A 24,260-nucleotide genomic window follows, 5' to 3' on the forward strand; every position below is an offset into this window, starting at 1 on the left:
CCCCATTCTGTAGATAATAAACGCCTCCGAAATTTCACGTGAGCGCTGGTCCCGGTATCTGCTCACTATCGAGGTGCGGTCGAGCTTCGGTGAGCATTTATGTTTCCCGCAATGGATTTCCAGATTGCTCCCCTGAAACTTCTTGAGCGAGTTTGCATGCTCGCGCAGGCGGTCATTAATACAACGCCCCGTCTGCCCTACGTACGACTTGTCGCAGGACAGAGGGACGTTGTACACAACACATTTCCTGCATCCCGTGTAGGCATTTGTATGCCTAACCACACAGCGACCAAAACTTTGGCCACCGCCGTTCACCTTTCTGGAGAGCCGGGAAAGCTTGTTGGGGTCGAGAACATCACTCGTACTCCATACTTTCTTCCCTTTCTTCATCAGCTTGTGGGAAACACCATGCAGGTATGGAATGATGGCCATTCCTTCCTTTTCTCTGTTCGGGTTCTTCTCCGGCCTACCCTCACAGATTTCCTTTAGAAAAATTCCGGAAAGGCTCTTGATTAGACAGTCCGGGAAGCCCGCCGTCTTCAGTCGCGATTCTTGCTCTTTGAAGCTCTCTGGGACAAGGTGGTGGCAACTTCTCTGGAGAGCATTCCGCAAGGCACCTTGAGCAATTCCGTGCTTGACCACCTTAGAATGAGACGACGAGAACGACAGTAGGCTTTTCTGTGAACAGGGGGAGTACTGCCAACAGACGTGTTGTGCGTGAAGGCGGAGCTTCAAGTCCAAGAAAAGAAGCACTGAGTTGACCGGAAGTTCTCTCGTTGATACCAGCCCGCTCAAGGCCGACTCGAAGATGCCACAAATATGGTCAACCTTTAGCACAGATGTCACCTTCCGGACACTCGTACGTGACCAAGAAATCGTCGACGTACCTAAAAACCTTGGTGACTGGGGTGGCACGCAACTCGTCATTCAGCTTCCTATCAAATAGGGCAAGGGCAAAGGTCAGCAAATGGGCAAAGGTCACTCAGCAACGGAGCCAGGCAGGATCCAATGCAAACGCCGGACTTCTGCACATACAGATTCCCTTGAAATTCCACAACTGAGGAGTCAAGGTAGAACGCAAGTAGCTCCATGAATCGGCCAACACTTGTGCTGCAATGGTTCTGGAACCTCGCAAATCCGTAGTGGTCAATGTTGGTGCTTGCGGCCAGGAGTATTTCCGGATGTGGCAGGGAGTAGAATAAATCCTTAATGTCAATTGAAAACGCGCTCACGCCTACCGGCTCAGCCGTTTTCAGGTACTCGGACACCTCAACAGGGCTCCGAACGAGAAAATGATCATCAACCTTGAGCACCGACAAGGACCGTGGTAAGTACGCACCCAAGCACCGCTGCCAGGCTCCACGCTCAGTGACTCCAAGCTCAGGCTCCACGCTCAGTGCCGTGAAGAATGGCGTGAGGGTCAATTCCTTGCTGTTTTTTACAGAACTGGCGAGTCCACTGGCCAATAATGTTCCGTCAAACAGGTGGAATAAAAAATCATGCAACTTACCATCTAACGATGACGATGATTGAACGCGAAGCTTTCTCACGATGGATTCTTTGGTTATCCAATCCCGCAGTGCGAGTCTGAGCTATTCAGGAGTTACAAGCGTGTATTCTAGAATAGCCACATGAAATGCGGTTCAGCACTATCACGGAGAAACGCCACTTCAACGCTTGGTGTGTGAGCTCGTTCCCCGAGTGCGACGTCGGCTTGTCGTTCTTCTGCGCTTCCTCGCTGCGTCTTCTGATGCAACTACAATTGCACATCGGTACCGTGAGTGGACGTTTTGGCCAGGGCTGAAGTCCTTTAATTTTTGCCAAACTGTTGCAAACCGGTAGCGGTGGGGGATATTAGGGCCATGGCCCTAGGCTCCCCGGGCACCAGCATGGCGTCTTGGTTCACCAGCTTGCCTGCAAGCACCTTGCCCTTAGAAGCATCCAAGCGGCATGGCGTGAAGAGCATTCCGGTAGCATTTGTCCGCGCATGGCGATGGGGGATCCGAGCCAAAAATTCCGAGCTCCTTCAAGAGCAGCGGAAGCAAGTGAGCCAGCATTACATGGCCATCTCGGAAGTACGGCAATATGGTAGGGCATGTCTATTGTGCCCATCCAATGACCTAGATTGTGTCGCGGATCTGATGCTGTGCACATCGTTTTCCTCGGTTCCCATGAACGGCTTCATTCCGCCGCACCTCGCTTGTGTGAACGGCATTGTTCGGGACGTTGATCCAACACAGTCCCCTGAAGAAGTCCTAGAGGAGTTCAAAATGGCAGGGGTGACGGCAGTCTACCGCTGTAGCAGAGTTGAGAATGCCAGACGGATCCCTACGGCGTCCGTTATCATGAATTTCGCAGGACTAAAATATACCTCTGAGGTAATGGCATGACCGCTGGTGCATAGGGTCGACTCTTTGGAGAGCCTAGGCCGCTGCAGTGCCGGAAGTGTTGGAGATTTAGTCACACATTTCGGGGATGCAAGTCACGCCTCCGGTGCAAAAAGTGTGCAGACAGTCATGATGCGCAATCGTGTTGAACATGCATCGAACTCTGCTGTCCCTGTTGCCCACGAAGCAACGTATTCAACGGCCCGGCTCGGTCTCATGAATGTGCCCTAATAAAAATAATGGACAAAAACGCTCCTCTAGGTTTGAAGCTTCACCTTTAATGTTACGTCCGTCCCAGGGTTATGTAGCAGCAGTTCACAAAAGAAGTGCCGCAGCTGATGCCGTGTTTCCAGCCACTCTAGATCCACTGATTGGAAAGTCGGACACGTAGGTAATGAAGAGAGTGGTCACTCCGCTTACTGAGAGTCTTGCCACGCTGAGTCGTATCACAAGCCTTCTGGCGACAAAGTTAGGATACTCACTACTGGTTGTTTCCTTTGACCACCAGGCCAAATTTTCTACCTCTAAACCTCAGATTGTACCTCATTCTGAGACACATTATGTTGAGGCTGTTGCAGGCTGCTCCTCCAAGAATAAAGCAGTATCGGATTCAGACTGGGACAGCGACGAGCCGGTCACTCCGAAGTGACTTCAGATTGTTAGTAATGACGAGGTTGGAAAAGCTTCCCCGGCTGTCGACATCGACGACTTCTACGTCATGGACGTGAGTGACGTGCCCAAAACAGATTCTCCCCAGAAAACAGCAGAGGCATATCGCGTCTATAGATGAGGCAAAGGCTACACGATGCAAACCAGCAAGCAAAAAGTGTCCCCTACGACCGAAACTAATGGCACTGATGTACTGCTGGCCATTGTCGCATCAACAGTACACGAGTCAGTATAGCATCTCTGAAGGTTGTTCAGTGGAACTGCCACACCGTTAATTATTCTTTTGTTGTTGTCAAGTGTCTAGTTGCAACATATAGTCCTGATGTTGTCCTACTTCAAGAATCGTGGCTTACTAACCAACTCTCGGAACAGCGCAAAGGGACGAGGACGAGACGTAGACGGGAAACAGCGCTGTTTCCCGTCTACGCCTCGTCCTTGTCCTTTTGCGCTGTTCCGAGAATGCTATACCAACACGCCCAAGCTTATACCTTAGTTACTGACCAATTTTTTCGCTTTGAGAAATTATAAGGTCTATAGTAGAGGGAGTGGTTAACTAACCGTAGTATCTTCAAACCATTGTTTCCGAGCTTTTACCTCGTTGCAGCTGATGTCGCCCAGTGGTGAGGTAATCACGGTAGACTTGGTATTGCCTGGAAGTCCTCCGATTTCCGTCGTCAATGTGTATTTTCCGGTACGCTTCTGTAGATAAAACTGGACAGTTTTATTAACACGAACGTATTTTATTCCCGGATACACGAAGATTTCGCTGTCGTCATATCCGTCAAGGCAGTGACGCCTGTACAACGAAGCAAGCGGCCTGTGAAGGCTGCAACCCTGCACACAGGGTCTTCTTGCTGGGAAGCAACATTTAGTACTGAAGAGTACGTTATACTTAGGCTTGTTCGTTTCCGGGTATTATATTTTAACACGAAAGTGTTTTATGCGGTGATACCCGAAGATTTCACTGACGTCATATCCGTCACGGAAATGACGGTAACAAACCTGCCGAGGCGCCCGCCAGCAGGACTTCGCTCAGCAAGCACACGCCCAAGACAGCCGCCGAACCGCAAATCATGCTCAGCTGCAGATTTCACTGCACATTTAAATTTCATATTTTACCTATTCCTATGGCAGAGGAATCAATCACAGTTTTTTGTTTCCGTATATGGAGGGTTAATGTTGGCGGTGACTTCAATGCTCATCACGTTTCTTGCGACTACAGAACGTATTCTCGTAGTTTAGAGCTCTGGCTCTGGTTGGAAGTCATAACTCCCTGTCGTAACTGGAGGTCATAACTGGCTGCCATAACTTCCGGGCAATCACATTTTTGCGGGCTGGATCTAGATCAGCCTTGGATTTAACCTTCTTCTCAGGCAATGTACAAGTCATGTCCTGGGCTACATCACCGTGTGGTGCAAGCAGTGATCGTTTTCCTCTGGAGTTTACAGTAGACATCACCCTAATTAGAACTGAGGTCAGAAAGCAAAAATTTATTTATTATAAAATTATCAGGGGGTATTTCGGAAGTGCTTTACATATATGCAGACCACCGACTCCATTGTAGACGCTCAGCGAACGATGGAGTCTTTGCAGGCAGCATCAAAAAGCGCTGAGTTCACAGTCAATCTTTCAGCACAAACAAAAGCCTTTAACTGATTGAATACTGTTTGCAGCCGAGATTATCGCCGTAGAAAAGCAGCTCTCACGTCTCTTCTATACAATCAGTGCCCGGTAAAGTGGATAAACTGTAAGTACATGGCAGTGGTGTTCAAACTTACGGTTGATAAAGCTAAAAAGTATCACATTATAAAACGTAATCACTCAATTTCTAATTCTAAAAATAAAGCAGCGCTCCGTAAGTTCATGGCAAGACATCGGGCGGTTTCTCTAAAGCAGTTACAGTCATCGGAGGTGTTGAGTTCTGCTTAAGAGGCCAGTTTATTGAGCGCTCTGCTAGAGGACTTGCGGTTCGCTTTTCTTGTCGCTGTAGTAACTCCCATTTTATCAGTCCTCCAGAAACGGGTGATTTTATGCCAGTCTCATCTTGTGACCTGACGGAGGCCTTGTTATCACACGATCTCCGGCACCGGGGCTTGACGGCGTGACTGTTGGTGCTATTAAATTTTTGGCTGAGGAATTAGAACCGGTTCTATTATATGTAATAAATTCACCCGTCGGGTTTCGTTGGATTTCTCTCAACTGGAAAGTGTCCAAGATAATTTTGCTCCAAAAAAATCCAGGTCAGGGTTTCGATTTAAACAACTTAAGGCCGATTGCTCTGACCTGCAACGTGATAAACTTAATAGAGCGAATAGTTTTTAAACGGTTGAGTTCTTTCACGCGGGACAGGAAAGTACTCAGTCCTGCTCAGATTGGTTTTAGGCGGGGATGCTCTATTTTAACGCAAATGTGGGCTTAGGGGCGAGGATCTGCTTAGCACAAAAAAGGGAAAGTGGTGTCGGCACTAGGGACCTTAGATGCAGCTAAAGCTTATGACAATGTCGAGCATGGTATCTTACCTAACAAACTAGCGCGCATAAAGCTGCCTACATACCTTTTTGCTTGGATTAGGGTGTTTTTGACTGATGAAGAATTCTTTTTTACGAACGTAAGGCTATTTTCAGGAAGATTTTCACGAACTAGAGGTTTGCCTCAAGGATCGGTTTTATCGCCTTCAGTTTTTAACATCCTCTACTCCCTCTACTCCAGTGACATTCTCTACTCCAGTGACATTCCTCTACTCCCAGATGTAACAACCTATGTTTATGCGGATGATATAGCGTATTTTTTGCGGCCGCAGTCGACCTTCATTTGTTATATGACCGTCTGCAGGCCTATTTATCTCTCTTGGAGACATGGCTTGACAGCATTTATTTAAAGTAAATGTGTCGAAGAGTGCTCTACTTCTCTTTCCGGTTGCAGGAACAGTTCCATTTCTCTCGCTTACAAAAACCAAATCATTCCGCAGGTGGATTCGCTGAAGTATGTTGGTGTTACATACACGTCTGCTATTGATTGGCATACACATGTTAACACATCGGTCACAAAAGCGGAGAGTGCATTTGAGAGAGAGAGAGAGGAGTGTTATTGAAATGAAAAAATTCGGTTGCATGAAAAGACTATGTGGGAAATGAGCAGGAATGCGCCGGGACAGACTTTTGCTGTTGTACCGATCCTACGTCCGGCCAGTCGTGGAGTTTGGGCGCGTCTTGTTTTGCAATTGCCCTATCTACAAACTGGGACCGTTATACCTGTTGGAGGGGCGCATTCTTCGATTTTGCCTTGGCATGTCCCGGTTCGTCTCGAACCGAGTTCTCTACTTAAAGCACGCCTTTCTGAACTCAATGTCCGATTTCTCTTGCTGACGCTTCACACTTACCTCCGCATGTACGAAGCCCCCTCTGGGGATGCCAAGCCTGTATTTAATTGTGATCCGAGTTTATTTTTTACATCTACGTGGCCTAAACGTATTTCCCCCCTAGTGCTATTCGTTCAATGTATTTGTATTTAGCTTTGTATTTGTATTATGGTACATGAAGTTATTCTGGTACGCACAATTGAGCGAGAAACTGAGTTTTTCTTTCAAAACCCCTTCCCTTCGGCTGCAAAACTTCTCCCACGCTCGCTATTAGCCGCTATATTAAATGAATATTTATCCAAGTATCCTGATTCTTCTGTGATTTATACTGATGCATCTCAAAATGACTAGAAAGCACGAATTTGTATTTTTTCACAATCTCTAGATTGGAGTTATTCGCTTCGAATCCAGGATTACACACCCAATTTTTAGCAATAGCTCTCGCGCTATGCAAAGTACCGCAGCATGTATCAAAATTATCATATTATCCGATTCGATGCCAGTTATATTTTGATTTATTTTGATTTATTATTTCTTGGCAAAAACAAAGGGGAGGCTGAGACAAAAGGGGAACGTGGCCTGACAGAGGCCTCAGCCACCTGATTTACAGCGTATATAACAACACGTCTGTTCACAAATTTAAGCATGATAGCACAATCGTAATAGAGAAATAGCACAAAGCAAAGTCATTACATACTACATTTCGTATGTATTATACAAAGCATAGGTCTTTGTTTAATACAATGTACACATGTACACAGTGTACACATAAACGCAGCAATTCGTACGCATGAACTTTCATCAGTTACACTACTATGTCACACTTACGGATTAATATATTTTTGTTTGCAATTGTTTTAATTTCTACCTTTAGGGGAACAAGGAGACATATACTTCGAGTCCTTAAATATATATCAGTAGTGCGAGGGTTTTGCTTAAGTAACACGTCTTTGACCTGCTTTTTAAACGTTAGTTCACTGGCGTAGAAGTTTAATTTTTCTCCTAATTTATTTATTATTTCAGTTGACTGGTACAGGAAAGGTTGCTCACCATAGTTCGTTCTTACTTTTGGAGTGTGCCGTATTGTGTGCCTGAGATGGTAGCCAGAAGATTTATTGTTGACTTGATTGTGGGTCTTTTGCTTATAAATGGTGTGCAGAACCTTCATCTAATAGATTCGGTCAGCTCGAAGCACTGAATATTCAGTAAATGAAGGACTTGTCCTCAAATCCGCGTAACAGCCACGATAATTTAAATATATGCGCAAAACTCTTTTTTGCAATACAATGAGCCTGTTATAATTAGTTTTAGTTGTGGTCCGCCACACCAATATCCCGTAGCATAGTTTCGAATAAATTAGAGCATTGTATAAGTTTTGTTTCAACCATAGTGTTATCAAATGTCCGATTCTATACATGAGACCTATACTTTTAGAGAGTTCGGAGGGCAGGTGAGCAATATGCGTATTCCATGAAAGTTGTTCTTCAAACCAAACACCTAAGAACTTCTGTTCTGTCTCGGTTTAACTTGGTTCCGTTGAATATAATGGGGATTTCTTTCTCGACATTTTTATTGTACGGCCTAAATATCATGTAAGTGGTCTTTGTAGCGTTAAGTTGCAATTTATTATCTAATAACCAATTTGATAATTGTTCCTAGTAAACACTTATCGTTGAGTGAAGTTTAATTATATTATCAGATGTGAAGAAAACATTAGTGTCATCCACATACGTTACAAGTTCTTGCGGACCTTCCATATTTATGGTGTGATTTACATAAACTATAAACACTAACGGGCCTAACTTGGAGCCTTGCGGGACACCTTTTAGCTCTAAGTTTTAGCTCTAATATGTCTGATGCAATGGAGTTGAGTTGAACAATCTGCTTTCTTTCTGCATTAAGTTCGTCTGCTGACTGTCCATTGTACCGCACACTATTTGTTTTTTGTTTCTAGGCACGTGAAGAAGGTACGCTTGTCTTGTGAACCTGGTCATACGGACATCTGGGGCAACGAGCTGGCGGACCATTTAGCTACTCTCGATGTCACAGCTCCCATTCAATTCGGAATACCTAATCTGGCTGTATTTGCATCTTCAAGATTAAGACGTTGTTGGCGTTTAGACGCTACTGGTTCAGACTGACTTTTATCATTTGTAGAGTATAAACATTTCAAGTTCGGGTGGAATGTTCATTTTTGTGGTTCTCGGCAATACGAGGTGATTTTCACCGGGCTGCGATGCAGGATTCCAAGGCTTAATTTCTATCTGTGCCGATCAGGACTTTCACCTACAGAACTATGTGGGCGGTGCCAGGTCCCTCAAACAATGGAACATTTTTTTCTCACCTGTCACCGCATCTCGGCCGCTAGACAACCGCTTTTGAAGAGCTCCATTGAGCGTTTGGGGTTGACTATATCTGTCCCACTTATATGATCTATTGGCGCAACAATTCGGGGTACGCCAAAAGGGAAATATATATATAATTGCATTCAAACTTTTCTTTCTGCTTCAGGTAGCTTGAATTGCTGAAGGGATGTAATTATTGGGCAATTCGGATTTTAATCATAAAGAACATTTTACGGCCGGTGTCTTTCCAGATATAAGCTATTTTTTTGAGGGCCTGATGAATTACAGTAAGGTATTTAGCCCTCGCCAATCCCCCCTAGTGGGTATGGGCCAAAAACTTTGGGGACATCATCATCATCATAATCATCTCGTGTGTGCACTCCGTAGGCCGAACGTTTGGGTTTGGTTTTGATGGTGCGAATCGGTACCTGCTGTTTGGCGTTCAGTGAAGAATTTTTTGAGTGGGTGCCGGCTTCAGGTGCTAATGCCCAAGCTGCCATGTTAGGCCTAACGTCTTAACCTCAAAATGGGAAGTTAGGCGTAACGTCTTGTGGCTAAGAACCTCACAGTGCGCAGAGCAACGCTATTGTTCTCGTGACGGATTCTGTGGTTGTCGCCTGAGTTTCCCAAACCGCTTCGACCATGTCGCAATGGAGCGATCGGATGGACGCCGGCTTCATTACGCTAGGTACCCAGTTGCAAATCCGGCTGGCTACGGGAAGCGTTGTTTTCCTTTCACTTCAGCTACGATCATTCATCATCATCCTCAGAGAAATTTGGCATTCCTGGAGGGCGTATGGGCGCAGAACGGCATCAGTGAGGAGAAGGAGGAGAGAAACGTTTATTGGAGCGGAAAGTGCTATTGTGGGTGGCCTTCCTAGTCCGGATAGTCGCGAGTCGTGGCAGCTGCTCTTGCCCGAGACGCGAGGTTAACCTGCGTCTCTAGCAGGCAGCTGGTCAGCTCGCACTCCCACTGCTCCAGGGAGGGGGAAGGGATGGGATTTGGGTGGTAGTGGCAAGCCCAGACAAGGTGGTATGTGGTGTTAGGGGTTTTACAGGATGGGCATTCGTAGGGATACATGGTTGGTGATATGTGGTGTAGAAGTGTTGTGTTGTAGTATGTCTGGGTTTGTAGTCGTCGCCAAAGGCGTGCGTCGTTGATGTTGAGAGATGGGTGAGGAGGAGGGTAGACGAGGCGATTTCGACGGTAGTGGTACAAGATGTCTGTGTAACGACTCGGGACTGGGGGGTGATTGAGGGATTCCGGTGGGTCTTCTCTGCCTTCAGGGAATGCCCGGGTAGTTAATTCGCGGGCAGCGGCATGTGCCGCCTCATTCCCTGGAAGATTGGCGTGGCCTGGTGTCCACACGACGTAGATGGAGGGCAGCTTGTGTACGCGTCGCAGTATGTTGAGGGCTTGAGGCGAGATACATCCTTTTTGATAGTGGCGGCATGCTTCCTGGGAGTCTGTGATGATGACAATGTAATCTGTCGTGGCTGTGGTTGCAGCTAGAGCTATGGCAGTTTCTTCTGCTGTCGTGGAGGTGGTAGTGGATAGCGTGGCGGACGTCAAGAGGGTTTCCTTGGTGTTGAGGGCTACAAGGGCGTGAGTTTGGCGGTTATGATATGCAGCTGCGTCGGTGTATCTGGTGTCGGGGTCCTTCGAATAGCGTCTCTGGAGATAGCGTACTCGCGCTGCTCGTCGGCCTTTGTTGTAAAAGGGACGCATATGGCGTGGAATAGGGGCTACTTTGATGTTGGCACGGATGTCGGGAGGGATACGGGTGGGTGCTTCTGCCGGAGTTATGACGTGGCGGCCAAGTGTCGCGAGAAGGGTGCGGCCTGTAGGTGTTAGAGACAATCGCGTGAGTTGGTTGGCTTGTTGGGCTTCCAGTATTTCTGACAGTGTATTATGCAGGCCGAGTTTAAGGAGGTACTCATTCGGCGTGAAGGACGGAAGTCCGAGGGCTTTTTTATATGACTTACGTATCAGGGCGTCAAGTTTGGAATGCTCTTTTGGTTTCAACTAAACATAAGGTGTCCCGTATGCTATGCGGCTCGTCAGCAGTGCTTGGACGATACAGCACGTGTCTTGTTCCTTTAGGTCATTGCGCTGGGTGCAGATGCGTCGAATTAAATGAGTCAGTTGCATTGTCGTTTGGTGTAATTGTCGTAAAAGTGCCGCCCCCGATCCATATGTGTGAAAGGGGACTCCTAGAATTCGGAGGGTTTGGACTTGTGGTACGGGAGCAGTGGAGATGGTCACGGTTGGGTCTGGCGCAGGTTTTGGTGGTCGACCGCGTGTTCTAGCCCGGAGTACGAGAAGGGCGGATTTGTTAGGGGCGCAGGTGAGTCCTCGTTGCTTCAAGTATTCGAACGTGTCGTTGATGGCTTGTTGGAGGTTGTCTTGCTGTTGTCCAGAGGAGCCGGTTGTCGTCCACATCGTTAGGTCATCGGCGTACAAGACATGGTGCAGGTCCGGAATGTTGGAGAGTTTGGCTGGCAGTTCAAAAAGGGCGATATTAATAGCAGAGGGGAGATTACAGATCCTTGTGGTGTTCCTTTTGCGGGAGTGGGAAAAGTGTCAGAATGGATTGGTCCGAGACGTATGGTGGCTGTCCGGTTTGTGAGAAAAGCGCGAACATAGTTGTAAATTGCCTGTCGACAGTTGGTTGCTTGAAGCCCCTGAAGAATGGCTCTATGTGTAACGTTGTCAAAGGCGCTTTGCACATCAAGGGTAAGTATGCAGCTGAGCTGTGGTTTGCTGAGGTTATCAATTACTTGCTCTTTTATTTGGAGAAGGACATCTTGAGTAGATAGGTGGTTGCGGAAACCAAACATGGTGTGGGGATACAGGTCATTTTCCTCCAGATACGCAATCAGGCGGTAGTGTACCATGTGCTCTAAAAGCTTACCGACGCACGACGTCAACGAAATAGGGCGGAGGTTGTCGGGAGTTGTCGGTTTGTGTGGCTTGGGTATAAGAGTTATTTCTGAATGCTTCCACTGGGGCGGAAGGGTTCCTGCTTCCCAGTGCTTGTTGTAGAGTGCGAGGAGTGAGGTGAGGGCCTGATTGTCGAGGTTGCGCAGGATCTTGTTTGTAATCTTGTCTTTGCCAGGCGTTGTGTTTCTCGTCAGACGGGCGAGCGCTTGTTCCAGTTCCTGAATGGTGAAGGGGGCGTCGAGGTTCGGATTTGGAAGCCCCAGGTATATGGGGGGTGCAGGGGGAAGGGACTGGGAAGATGGACCAAAAAGGTTTTCGCGGACTTCCTCTAAGAGCTGTTGCGGTGGATGCTTGTAGTTGTGGATAAGCCGTGGAAGTTGCTGCTGCGTAGCTGTTTGGGTCGGTTTGGAGCCCAGGAGAGTGCGAAGTATGTGCCAGGTGCGCTTCGTGGTTAGCGTGCCTCCCAGTGAGGCTTTAAAATTCTCAAAACGTAGCCTCTTGAAAAAAAGAAATGTTTATTTGAAGAAAACCGGCCACCGTCATTGAAGATTGCAAGTTAAAGACACAGTACACCTAATTTAGGCTAACTGAAGTTATACAAAACGAGTTTCAGGGCCCCTTTACGAATTCATAATAATTCTGAAAAGAGCGATATGGGCAAAGGCACAGGAGGAAGAGTTCAACAATGTCGCCGGTCGGCGGTCGGTATTCAAGAGGCTTGACGCTCATTTCATAGAGTCAAGCAATTGACAACATTACAGCCGCGTGACTCGGCTGATGACCGTCAAGGTTGGGGTTCAGGAACAGAAAGCACTATTTAAGATGAAAGGGAAAACAAAGAAAAGCGGTAATTGCAGTGCAAAATCCAAACAGCTATGTAGCAGAAAATTGGTGCATGAAATCCTACCCCATAGAGCAGGCGTATGAATCTATGCCGTCTAAACAGCTAGGTAGTCACCGCTCGGTTGGAACTGCGTGAAAAAAGGGAAGGCGTAGAATGACAATACTATCGGTGCACCAGTAATTGCTGTCAGATAATCTAAAATAGAGGCAGCGATGGCGTAGACGTAGAACACCCGCCTCGCGTGCAGAAGGACCGTGGTTCGGATCCCGGTGCCGGACAATTACCACCGGATTAAAAAAAATCATGCCATATCCACGGAATGAATGATGATAAGTGGGGCGAAGCTCGAGAGGGGGAGATCATCGGCAACCGTAACTCTCCTGTGAAAGTTCGCCCATTACATCATTAAGAAAGACGTAAGACTGTGTGCGTACATTGTACAAATCAACTTTTATTTTCGGAGTCAATGCTCCCAGGCCCAGACCTGGTGAAAGACCCCGCGCCATCGAGGACTACCCCACACCTCCACCACAATTTGTCACGTAGGATGGGACACAACGGTAAAGAAAGAACTTTTATTTCGGGCGAACTTGTGCCCGAACAAGACGAGAGGAAACGAGCAAAGGTCCTTGCGTCTCGTTCGATCTCCGAGAACGACTGCCTGCGTTCGTGGCGTGCGTGATCTCTTGCGTGATCTCCCCCTCGCAGTGCACGTGCGCTCGCGCCTCCGTTGGCGAACGCAGACAAGCTCGCGCTCCCGGTGCCGAGTTTGCGCTGCCGCTTGCAGCCGGTTCTTGCGCGTGCAACGCGGCCCACTTTGCGACATCTCCGAAAGCATGCGGCGGTCACGTACCACGAGACACAAGGGATGGACAGACCCATGCTTCGACCCTAAAAATTCGCGTATTGATGGAATTAAACAAAGGGGCTTGGGGTGCGGCCTGACCCCGGCGACCATTGCCGGCAATGCACTCCCTCACCAGAGCAGGATTGGCCACCCTGGTGTAGTAACGGCCACAACCTCCCATGAATACGCCAATTAACCCACGGCCCTCAGTCCCCAGCGGCTGCGAAGCAACTGACCACGGCGGCGGTCAGACCTGTGACGCAGCAAAGGGTGCTAAGAATCCCTGGATCCGGACAGGCCGCCAATGGAATCTGAACCTGGCAACATTTAACGCGCGAACCTTATCTAGCGAAGCAAGTCTCGAGGTGTTGTTCGAGGAATTACAGGGCATTAATTGGGATGTAATAGGGCTTAGCGAGGTTAGGAGGGCAGGCGAAGCCTTTACGGTGATAAGAAATGGACACGTCCTAGGTTGCCGTGGTCTAGAGGACAGAAGAGAACTGGGAGTGGGATTTCTAGTCTATAAAACCATAGCTGGCAACATAGAAGAATACTATAGCATTAACGAAAGGGTAGCAGGTCTTGTAATTAGGCTCAATAAGAGGTACAAGCTCAAGGTGGTGCAGGGCTACGCGCCCACATCCAGCCACGACGACCAAGTAGTGGAACGCTTCTATGAAGATGTGGAAGCCGCAATGGCTAAAGTAAAAACACAGTATACCGTAGTTATGGGGGACTTCAATGCTAAAGTAGGCAAGAATCAGGCTGGAGGCAAGGCAGTTGGGAACTATGGTCTGGGATTTAGAAATAGCAGGGGGGATCTACTAGTTGAGTTTGCAGAACGGAATAGCCTACGTATAATGAATACTTTCTTCTGTAAACGGGAGAGTCGGAAGTGGACCTGGTGGAGCCCGAATGGGGAGCACAAAAATGAAATAGACTTCATATTATGCGATACCCCTGGCGTCGTGCAGGATGTGGAAGTGCTCGGAAGGGTAAGGTGTAGTGACCACCGTATGGTAATATCTCGAGTTAGGCTAGATTTGAGGAGGGACCGCAACAAGCTAGTACGAAAGAAGCCGATAAATGAGCTAACAGTAAGACGTAAAGTAGAAGAATTCAGGATCGCGCTGCAGAACCGATATTCCGCTCTTAACGAGGAAACCGAGCTTACGACACAGGAAGCCAGCGACAACCTTACACGCATTATCACGGAGTGTGCAGTAGAAGTCGGGGGCACTATGGCTAGACAGGATATTGGTAAACTTTCACAGGAGACGAAAGGTCTAATCAGGAAACGGCAAACCATGACAATCTTTACCGCAGCTGACAGAATAGAACTAGCGGAGCTCTCGAAGTTAATCAATTAGCGTAAGACAGCTGACATACGGAAGTATAATATGGAGAGGATCGAATAAGTTGTAAAGAACGGAGGTAGCCTGAAAGCAGTGAAGAGACGTCTTGGCGTGGGGAAAAATCAGATGTATGCACTTAAGGATAAGCAAGACAATGTCATCAGAAATAGGGATATAATAGTCACAGTGGCCGAGGAGTTCTATAGGGATCTGTGCAGTAGCCGGGACATCCAGGATACATGATTGGACTTGCGCAAAACAAACGGGGACGAGGAAGGAACGACAAGGACGAGCGCACTCTAACAACTGGTTTAATTTCTTGGAAGAAAGACATATATACCCCACAGACCTGCGTGCAACATCTCAGTAAAAGCTTTACAGCGCCCACACATCACATACGTAGATCAGCGTCTACAAAAAAGGCGTCAGCAGCGTCAATTCCTTATCTAACAAGGCCACAGAAGGGTGGCTGATGCACTTGTCTTTGTGCTGTGAGATTAAAAACGCTTCCACAATCTCTTTTGAATTTTGTTTAGTATGCGAAAACAACACCGAAGTTTCCTCTAAGATAGGTGCACAATCACTTCTTTTACATTCTTGACAATGCGTGGCCAAGTGTATGCAAGGCCTTCCTTTTAAACTTGAAGCATGTTCTCTTAATCTTATATTCAGGCACCTTCCGGTTTTTCGAACATACACGTGTCCACATAGCAAGGGTATCCTATAAACCACGTTTTTTACACATTCAACAAATCGAAGCTTGTGTTTGACATTGCATACATGGTTATATTTGCCTTTTCCTTCATATTTCTGTTTTACCCTTGAACACACACTTCCTATTTTGTTTTTTGCCGAGAAAACCACTTTCACATCATAGTTTTCTGCCACCTTTTTTAGACGGTGCGAAAGGCCATGTACATACGGAATAACGGTCACTTTGGATCGTTGTGCGCAATCTTCAGGTCTAACTTCCTGTACCTGTTTCAGCTTTCTTAGTAGCCTCTCACGCGAAGTCTGCAACACATGTAAAGGATAGCCGGCTTCCCGCAAACGTGACACCTGTAGTCCAAAGGCCTCATTTACCGAGTGAAAGCACGATTTAAACAAAGCGGACCTGAAGCACGCTACCACTAAGCCATTCCTAAGCCTAGAATGATCAGATGAAAAGCTTAGAAGAGGCTTTCTGGTCCTTGGCGAATATACCCAGCACACATGACCTGGTTCAAACTTCAACAGTACATAAAGAAACTTCAACTTATTGTCCACAGGAACTTCCGTAGTGAATTGTAGCCCATTTCCTCTTAAAACGAAGGCGTCAAGTACCTTTTCCTTGAAGGCAACGATGTCAAATTCGGAACCCAAAACTAAGTAATCGTCTACAAATCTAAACACCTTAGACATCTAAATCTCTGCAGAACTCTCTATATACACGACTAAGAAACATGGTGCTAAGAACGGGAACAACCTTCGAACCAATAGAAACTCCTGTTGTTTGCAGGAACGTGTTATCACCAAACCCGACGTGAGTGTTGTTAATGTAGAAATGCAGCAACTCCAAAAACGATTCTACCGTCATTCCACAAGTGTTTCGGAACGCAACCTCGTCGTTGTCCTCCGTGATACATTCACTAACGCACCGCATGAGAGGTTCGTGTGGCAGAGAATAGTAGAGATCTTGGACGTCGATGCTTATACCGCAGTTGCAATTGACGCTTTCCGACGACAAATACTCAACAAGGGCATCCGAGTTAGCCACTTCATAAGGATCATCTACAGTCAGGGTGTTCAACATTTTTTGTAAAGACCCTGCCACAATCACTTGCCAAGAACCCCGCTCGGAAATGATATGCCTAAACGGAATTCCCTCTTTATGTGTTTTTGCGCTGAAAAATACCTCCAGCTTCATCCCTTTCGCATTCCGAACATCTGACGCTAGCTTCTCTTGGTTGCATTGCTTCAACAAACGCAACGCCCCATTCTTAGCCTTATGGACGTTCACCTTCGATTTTGTGAAGCACTTTGTCATTGCCACCGAAGCCTTTTTCAAGTACAGAGCATCAGGTAAAACAACAAGCATCCCTTCTTTGTCAGACTGAACAACACGCAGGTTGTTGTCGACCAAATAACTTGCGACCTTACTAACACTTGGTTTAGTCCTAGTACGTACCGGAGCCTTAGCCACAACATCTACACACTCTACCAAACACCGATCTTTTTCTTTTTCGGGTACGTACCGGGCGACGTCTCTTGTGAGTGCGAGCCTGTCGACGATGTCAAGACGTGGCTCAACGCAGAATTTGGGTCCCAACTTGAGGACCCCCTGTTGACGTTCTTCTACAGTGGCTTCCCCTGGTACTAGAAGTCTTCCTTCGGAACCCACTTTCTTCTGTTTCTTCGGCAAGTTTGGTCGAGCGTAATTCCAAAGAGCCTCTGTCAAATTGTTGGCTTTTCTACGCCACTCACGGAAGGCCTTCACGTTCACAAGTCCATTCGTCGTAGACGTGCATGCAACTTTCAGGCAGTCTGTGAAATTCCTGACCTGTCTCAAGCTCTCAGATCTCAAGGCCTTGGTCATCCGCTTCCAATGCCCAGCTGACGGTGGAAGCCACCCACAAAGTGTCTCGACTTCTTGAGGGCACTGTCCAATCCTCAAGTGCCAGCCTAAAACACGTGACCTACACTCGCAGACCGCGATGATGGGCACGAGGACCGTAGGGTTGGTTAAGTCTACATTCGAACATAAAGAAAGGGGACCGGAAGAACTAGAAATGAATTGAAGAATCACAGCAAGCCGCTTCCTCGGAACCACAGCAAGTTCCTTCCTCGTCCCCGTTTGTTTTGCACAAGTCCAATCATGAATCGTTTCCAACTAGGCCGGCTTCCTGTGATGCTTCAATGCATCCAGGATAATGCCGAACGAGACAGTAGTTCAGAGGAGATAGACGTCCCACCAGTAACGACCGAAGAAGTAAGGAAGGCTTTGAAAGAAATGAAAGGGGGCAAAGCACCTGGTGAGGATCAGAGAACAGCAGACCTCTTGAAGGATGGTGGAGAAATTGTACTTGAAAAACTGGCAAACCTGTCTACGCAATGCCTAGTGACCGCAATGGTACCGGAATTTCGGAAGAACGCGGACATCATCCTAATCCATAAGAAAGGCGACATGAAGGACTTGAAAAATTACAGGCCGATCAGCTTACTGTCAGTCGTCTACAAGGTATTTACCAAGGTAATCGCTAACCGAATTTCTGCAACCTTAGATTTCAGTCAACCTAAAGAACAAGCAGGGTTCCGTAAAGGTTATTCAACAATGGACCATGTTTGAGTAGAAGCGGAGACACCGACCAAAAGAAACTTAAAAACGTTTTTAAGTTTTAAAACTTTTTAAGTTTTAAAGTTTTAAAAGTTTAAAAACTTTTTAAAAAAGTTTTTAAGTTTCTTTTGGTCGGTCGCCGCTTCTAGTCCAACATGTTTCCCGACCAGACAGGTTTCCGTCAAACCCTCGACTTCAACAATGGACCATACTCACACGATCAGTCAGGTGATAGAGAAATGCGCTGAGTATACTGAACCCCTAAATATAGCCTTCATAGATTATGAGAAAGCATTTGACTCGGTCGAAACCCTAGCAGTCATTCAGGAATTACGGAACCAGGGGGTAGATGAGCATTACGTAAGAATACTAGAGGATATATACAATGGGTCTACAGCTACCATCATCCTCCATAGGGAGAGCAATAAAATACCTATAAGGAAGGATGTCAGACATGGAGACACAATCTGTACATTGTTATTCACAGCATGTTTAAAAGAAGTATTCAGAACGTTGGATTGGGAACAGGTGGGAGTAAGGGTTAATGGAGAATACCTCAGTAACCTCAGATTTGCTGATGACGTTGCCTTGCTAAGTAACTCGGGGGACGTATTCCAAAGCATGCTTTCCGCACTGGGCGAACAGAGTAGAACCGTGGGCCTGAAAATTAATATGCAGAAAACTAAAGTAATCATCAATAACCTCGGGACAGCACAGCGGTTTGAGATAGGTGGCGAGGCAGTGGAAATGGTAAGCGAATTTTATTTATTTATTTATTCAGGTACCCCTAAAGACCCTCCGTAGGAGGGTATTACATTTCATTCATTCATTTATTTATACTGTCAGCCCTTAGGCCGTTACAGGGTGGATTCTACAGGATGGGTTAACAAGTTTTTTTCATTTTCACAGTACACCTCACTGGAAACGCGCTACATAAAAACAAATAACACACATATCTATGCAAGTACAGGCCTATAGTATTGCCAAGAATAAAGATGTGGACAATGTTTCGACACAGGATTGGCAAAATAAAATATGTCAAGTTGCACGCTTTGGTACTACCGCGCGTCGGTAACATAGCTCGACACGGCCCTTTCAAACGCACCAACGGAGTTCAGCTGCGTTATCTCCGGTGGCAGTCTGTTCCACGCTTCGATGGTATGTTGAAAAAAAGAGTACTTAAATATGTCTGTTCTTGCTGACATAGGCATGATCTGATCGGGACTGCTGTGTCTTACTGGCCGAGATGACTTTTTCTGCATGTAACGCTCAGTTTTAATATTAAAGGACTTCGTGTAAAACAGGTGGAGGAATTTCAGTCTTGCAATGGCTCGCCGTTCGGACAGCGTCGGCAAGTTCAACTGAGTTAGCATAGCAGTGGCAGAATCTGTTCCACTGTATTTTGAAAGAATAAACCGCGCGGCTCTCCTCTGGATCCTTTCAAGTTTATCTATTTGGTTCTTTTTGAATGGGGACCATACAACACTAGCATACTCTAACATAGGACGTACAAGGGATAGGTAGGCTGCCAATTTCAGATTTGATGGAGTACCTTTTAGTTTGCGTCTTAAGAACCAAAGCTTTTTCGGCCGAGCTACACAGATTGTTAATGTGGAGTTTCCAGTTTAAATCATGCGATATAGTGACGCCGAGGTATTTAAAGTGACTGGTTTTTGAAAGAAGTTTTCCTTTTAGCTGGTAGTTGAAAGCAAGGACGTTTTTGGTTTTTTTTGTTATTGTTGTGTAGACTGTTTTATCGTAGTTTATTTCCATTTTCCACTTTTCACACCAATCACTAACAGTTTTTACAGCTGAGTTTAGTGCTATCTGATCCTCCGGACATGAAATATTAGAATACATTAGGCAGTCATCTGCGAATAAACGCAGCGTAACACTCTTCTCGAGTCCTTCCGTTATGTCATTGATGTAACATAAGAACAAAACAGGGCTCAGGACTGAGCCCTGCGGTACGCCTGAAGTTACAGGTAGTATTTCTGATCTTGCTCCTTTGTATTCCACAAATTGCTTTCTATTAGAGAGATAAGCTTTAACCCACTTCACCATGTTGTTATGAACGCCATATTTGCATAATTTTGTCAGAAGTTGTGTGAGACGCGGTCGAATGCTTTTGATAGGTCTAGACATATGGCGTCTATTTGGGATCGTTGGTCTATTGCCGCAGCTAGATCGTGAATTGTTTCTGTGAATTGGGTAACCGTAGACAGACGCTTTCTAAATCCATGCTGAGACGGGCTTAAAATATTATACCTTTCAAAATATTCAAACAAACTCTTAGATAAAATATGCTCCAGGATTTTGCAGCACGTACAGGTGATGGATATGGGTCTGTAGTTCTCGACCCTATGTTTGTCGCCAGATTTATGGATAGGTACCACTCTTGCAATTAACAAATCTTGAGGCAGTCTATGCTGCTCTACCGATGCTATAAATATAATTAGAAGATATTTTGAGACCCATTCTGCGTATCGTCTTAAAAATTCATTAGGGATGCCATCCGGGCCAGCTGACTTTCTGGTATCTAGGTTGAGCACCAGTTACAGTATCCCTTCCTCTGTTATAAATATGTCCTTCATTGCACTGGGTGCACAGTTGCTCGGGCTCTCTCTATCTTCATCAACTTGTGATGCAGCAAACACAGATTGAAAATATTTGCTGTACTTGTCAGCAATGTGTGAGGGGTAAGTACTTACATCTCCGGAGTTAGAGTCAACTATGCAGCTCGTGTCTTCGTTAGATGTAGCTAGGTGACGCCAAAATCGCTGTGGAGACTCTTTCATGAATCCAGCTAATGTATGTGAGTAATAGTTTTCCTTTGCGGCCTTCAGTGTATCTCGTAATATCTGAGAGTGGTGCGAGATCTCGGATTGATTTCTATTTCTTCTCTTTTTTTTGCGTTTCAGATGTCGTTTCAAATGGATGATGTCTCGGTTCACCCATGGATTTTGTTTCTTCACAGTTTTCTGGCGTTCAGGTACAAATTTACTCAGGCTGTAATGCACAATGGATTTAAATTGGTTCCACAGAGTGTTTACGTCAGTTGCTCCATCAAAACTGTACAACGACATTTCAAGGTAATCTAAAATACTCACATCATCAGCTCTGGAAAAGTCATGCACAAGGACAGTTTGTCTTGTTTTGTTCTTTACAGGCAGAGCATTTTTCACACGAAACAAAACGAGTTTGTAGTCACTCAATCCGTCATGAACAGAAATTTCATAATCACTGATCTTACTATTTATAAAAACCAGGTCTAACAAAGATTCTCTAGTTGCGTCAATTCTTGTGAATTCATTTACTACTTGGGTAACATCATTACTAAACGCAATATCCAATAACACTTCGCAATGCTTCGTAGAGACATTGCCTGTTTTAAGTTCATCCCATTGTATACCCGGGAGATTAAAGTCGCCTGCAATAATTAAACGCGCGCTGGCCGGGACGTTATTGGATAGAAAGTCTTGCATGGATTCTAGGAACCCTATGGGGGCGCTTGGCGGTCTGTAAACTGCTCCTAAAATATATGATGCACCACCCAATGTTGCTTTACACCATATGATCTCGTTTTCGGGGGTACTTTTTATTTCCACCATTTCAATGCCCTTCTTAAAGATAATGGCGACGCCCCCACCTCGGGTGCTCCTATCTTTGCGAATGATGTTGTACGTAGGGGGTATTAACTCGGAATCCCCAATCTCAGGTTGTAGCCACGTCTCAGTTACTATAACTACGTCCGGGCAGTATTAGAAAAGAAGGTGCTCTAACTGTAATGTTTTATTGGCTAGGCTGCGAACATTTAAGGTAACTATGGTGAAGTCTCGGATATTATTGTTGCATTGTCAATCGGAATTGCGTTGGCTTGCTTTCGTCTTGCCTAGTTTTGTTCTGCATGCTTTGACGTCATCCCAGACGTATGTTTCTTTGTCAATCACTAGCTTATCGTATACTAGCCGCAATTCCGATCCCGCGTCTTTCTCTTGTTTCGCACTCTGCCACAATTTTTTCCGTTTTGCCAAGGTGGGCATAGAAAAGTCATCCGACACCGATATCTTGGTGCCCTTTAGTAATTTGCAATTTTTCATTACCTCAATCTTTTCTTTGTAGTCATAAAACCTCATGATTATCGGTCGCACCTTGTTCTCGTGTTTTCCGCCGAGCCTGGGAATTCTTTCCACTGTGTCTACTTTCACTCCGAGTTATTGTTCGAAGACATTGGTGAGCACTCTCCGCTTAATTTAATCGTTAGTTTCTTTCTCGGTTTCGGGAATCCCAAAGACTATCAACTTATTTCTTCGATTACGATCTTCAAGATCTGCCATTTTCTGTTGCTGTGACCGAAGGGTGGTACCAATGTCTTCGAGCTTGGCAGCAAGTTCGTCTATTTTGCCATCGTGTTCCTCAACTTTCTTTAGGGTACATTCAATATCTGAAATGTTTTTAGCCATATCATCTACCTGACTTGATAAGGATATTTGAGAGTTCTTGATTTCTTTAATGTCCTCGCGCATTTCTTTTTGGCCGGATAGAAGTTCTTTGAGCAATTTTTCGGTTTCCGGCCCAGGGTTAAGCTCTACGTCACCCGCTAGAATAAGCAGCATCGACATACATTCAACGGCATTTTGCAAGCACACTTCGGGGGGAGCATGGGGGGGGAGCATGCGCATACATCGAACATAACATGAATGGGTGCTAACAGTATGATAAATTACAAACGTAGAAAAAAAATACAAGCAATAAGAATTTTAAAACACATAACTACAAAAAACATATAACTACAAAGCAAGCACAGCAAAAAATAAAAAAAGGTCAATATATGCAAGCAAGAACAGAATTCGGTCACTTCATTTTTTAAAAAGTCTTGAAATTTTGTTAGGTTACCCTACTGAAAAAAATCAAACGATATATGAACGATAACTCGTATACGAGATTATGGGATCGTAAGGTGAATGATATCATAGGCTTCAACGACATCATTGAGATATCGTAGTAGCACATCGTAGTAGCTAATCGTAGTAGCTGATCGTATACGTTGGATCATACAAGTCGGATCGTTGCAAGCGATGTCGTTCGAGTTTATCGTACAGATTTTGCTGGGGTGAGCGACAATATGTATTCGATGTGTGCGTGTAATACAAGCGTTAAATGCGCAGGTGTTGATATTGTGCTGTGAATGTGCTTAGATCCTTGCACAGTAGAATACACAAAAGAATACTTGGAAGCTGCTGCCTTTTCCCTTTTATTTCATGTCCCGCAACAGGTTGGCCACATATCCGTTAAATGCTTTCAGCCGCTTCTCCGTGGTAGCTTCACTGTTCCGGTGTTTCATGAAGTAACCATGGGCACCTGCACAAAATGGAAAAAGAGAGGGAGCAGAGAACATGTGTTTAGAGGGTGCACGTGAACCTTTTGGGTGTGTCTGACCCATTAATCAAGCGATATTACATACATGCTCAGTTAGTTGTACCACCTGTGAAGACTTTCCATGGTCAAATGAGGCTACTCTTCACAACTGCAGAAGCTGTGCTTGCTCACAATGCTATGACTATGACCACCAAACATCGTTGGCCCATACTTAAATGCAAGATTCGTCACATGTGGAGATGTGTCCCTTATTATTGTGCTAGCGCAGTGGAGAAAGGTGTGGGGAGGGGCACCTAAGGAAAGCCATGTTTCCCTTAAGCTTCATGAGCTTGAGCTCACAGCATGGCTGCAGGCTGACGCTAAGGTCCGAGGCGCAAGCCTATACCAGCACATCTTATATTGAGCACGGACCACCACTTGGACATGGCACTTGCCTCACGAGTTTATGTGGATGCTATGTTGTGAGAACAGTGCATTCGCAATATTGTTTATTTTGCCCCTATCCCTGATCTTTAATAATGTGCAAGAATTCGCAACTACAATATAACAATTGAATCAAATAATGCAATATTTCATTTCAACTCAAACCGAATAAGACCTGGTGAAATGCAACAGTGCAATAAACGGCGAGGGACACAGAAGAAAATTCACAAGACGGGCGCTTCTGTGTCCCTCGTTGTTTATTGCGCTGTTACATTTCATCATGAATTTGTACCAACTCGCCCAAATTTTCATTTTGTTCGAATAAAGCCATTTGAAAATTACGAGCGAGGTCTCTCCACTTGGGCTTTCCTGCACTGCTTGAGTGACAAACAGTGA

General features: G+C 45.8%; 1 protein-coding gene across 1 annotated transcript; it reads right to left on the reverse strand.

The window, feature by feature from the left end:
- Positions 1-823: 823 nt before the first annotated feature.
- On the reverse strand, positions 824-23,866 carry LOC144160811 (uncharacterized). Its single transcript, XM_077691965.1, has 4 exons — positions 23,827-23,866; positions 23,336-23,423; positions 16,801-17,547; positions 824-935 (listed from the first exon to the last, which is right to left on the reverse strand). The coding sequence occupies exons 1-4, from the start codon at positions 23,864-23,866 to the stop codon at positions 824-826; spliced, it is 987 nt and encodes a 328-aa protein (XP_077548091.1).
- Between the last annotated feature and the right edge of the window lie 394 nt (positions 23,867-24,260).

This window comes from Haemaphysalis longicornis, unplaced genomic scaffold, assembly GCF_048455015.1.
Source record: "Haemaphysalis longicornis isolate Haplotype H1 unplaced genomic scaffold, Haemaphysalis longicornis Haplotype H1 scaffold_11, whole genome shotgun sequence".
Taxonomy (NCBI): Eukaryota; Metazoa; Arthropoda; class Arachnida; order Ixodida; family Ixodidae; genus Haemaphysalis; species Haemaphysalis longicornis.

Coding starts and splice junctions, on each gene's coding strand:
- LOC144160811 (XM_077691965.1), bottom strand. CDS start 23,866: ATGTCCAAGTGGTGGTCCGTGCTCAATATAAGATGTGCTG. Junction 23,424..23,826: donor GCTCAATATAAGATGTGCTG/GTATAGGCTTGC, acceptor CATTTTGTGCAG/GTGCCCATGGTTACTTCATG. Junction 17,548..23,335: donor AACGGATATGTGGCCAACCT/GTTGCGGGACAT, acceptor TGTGGTTCCGAG/GAAGCGGCTTGCTGTGATTC.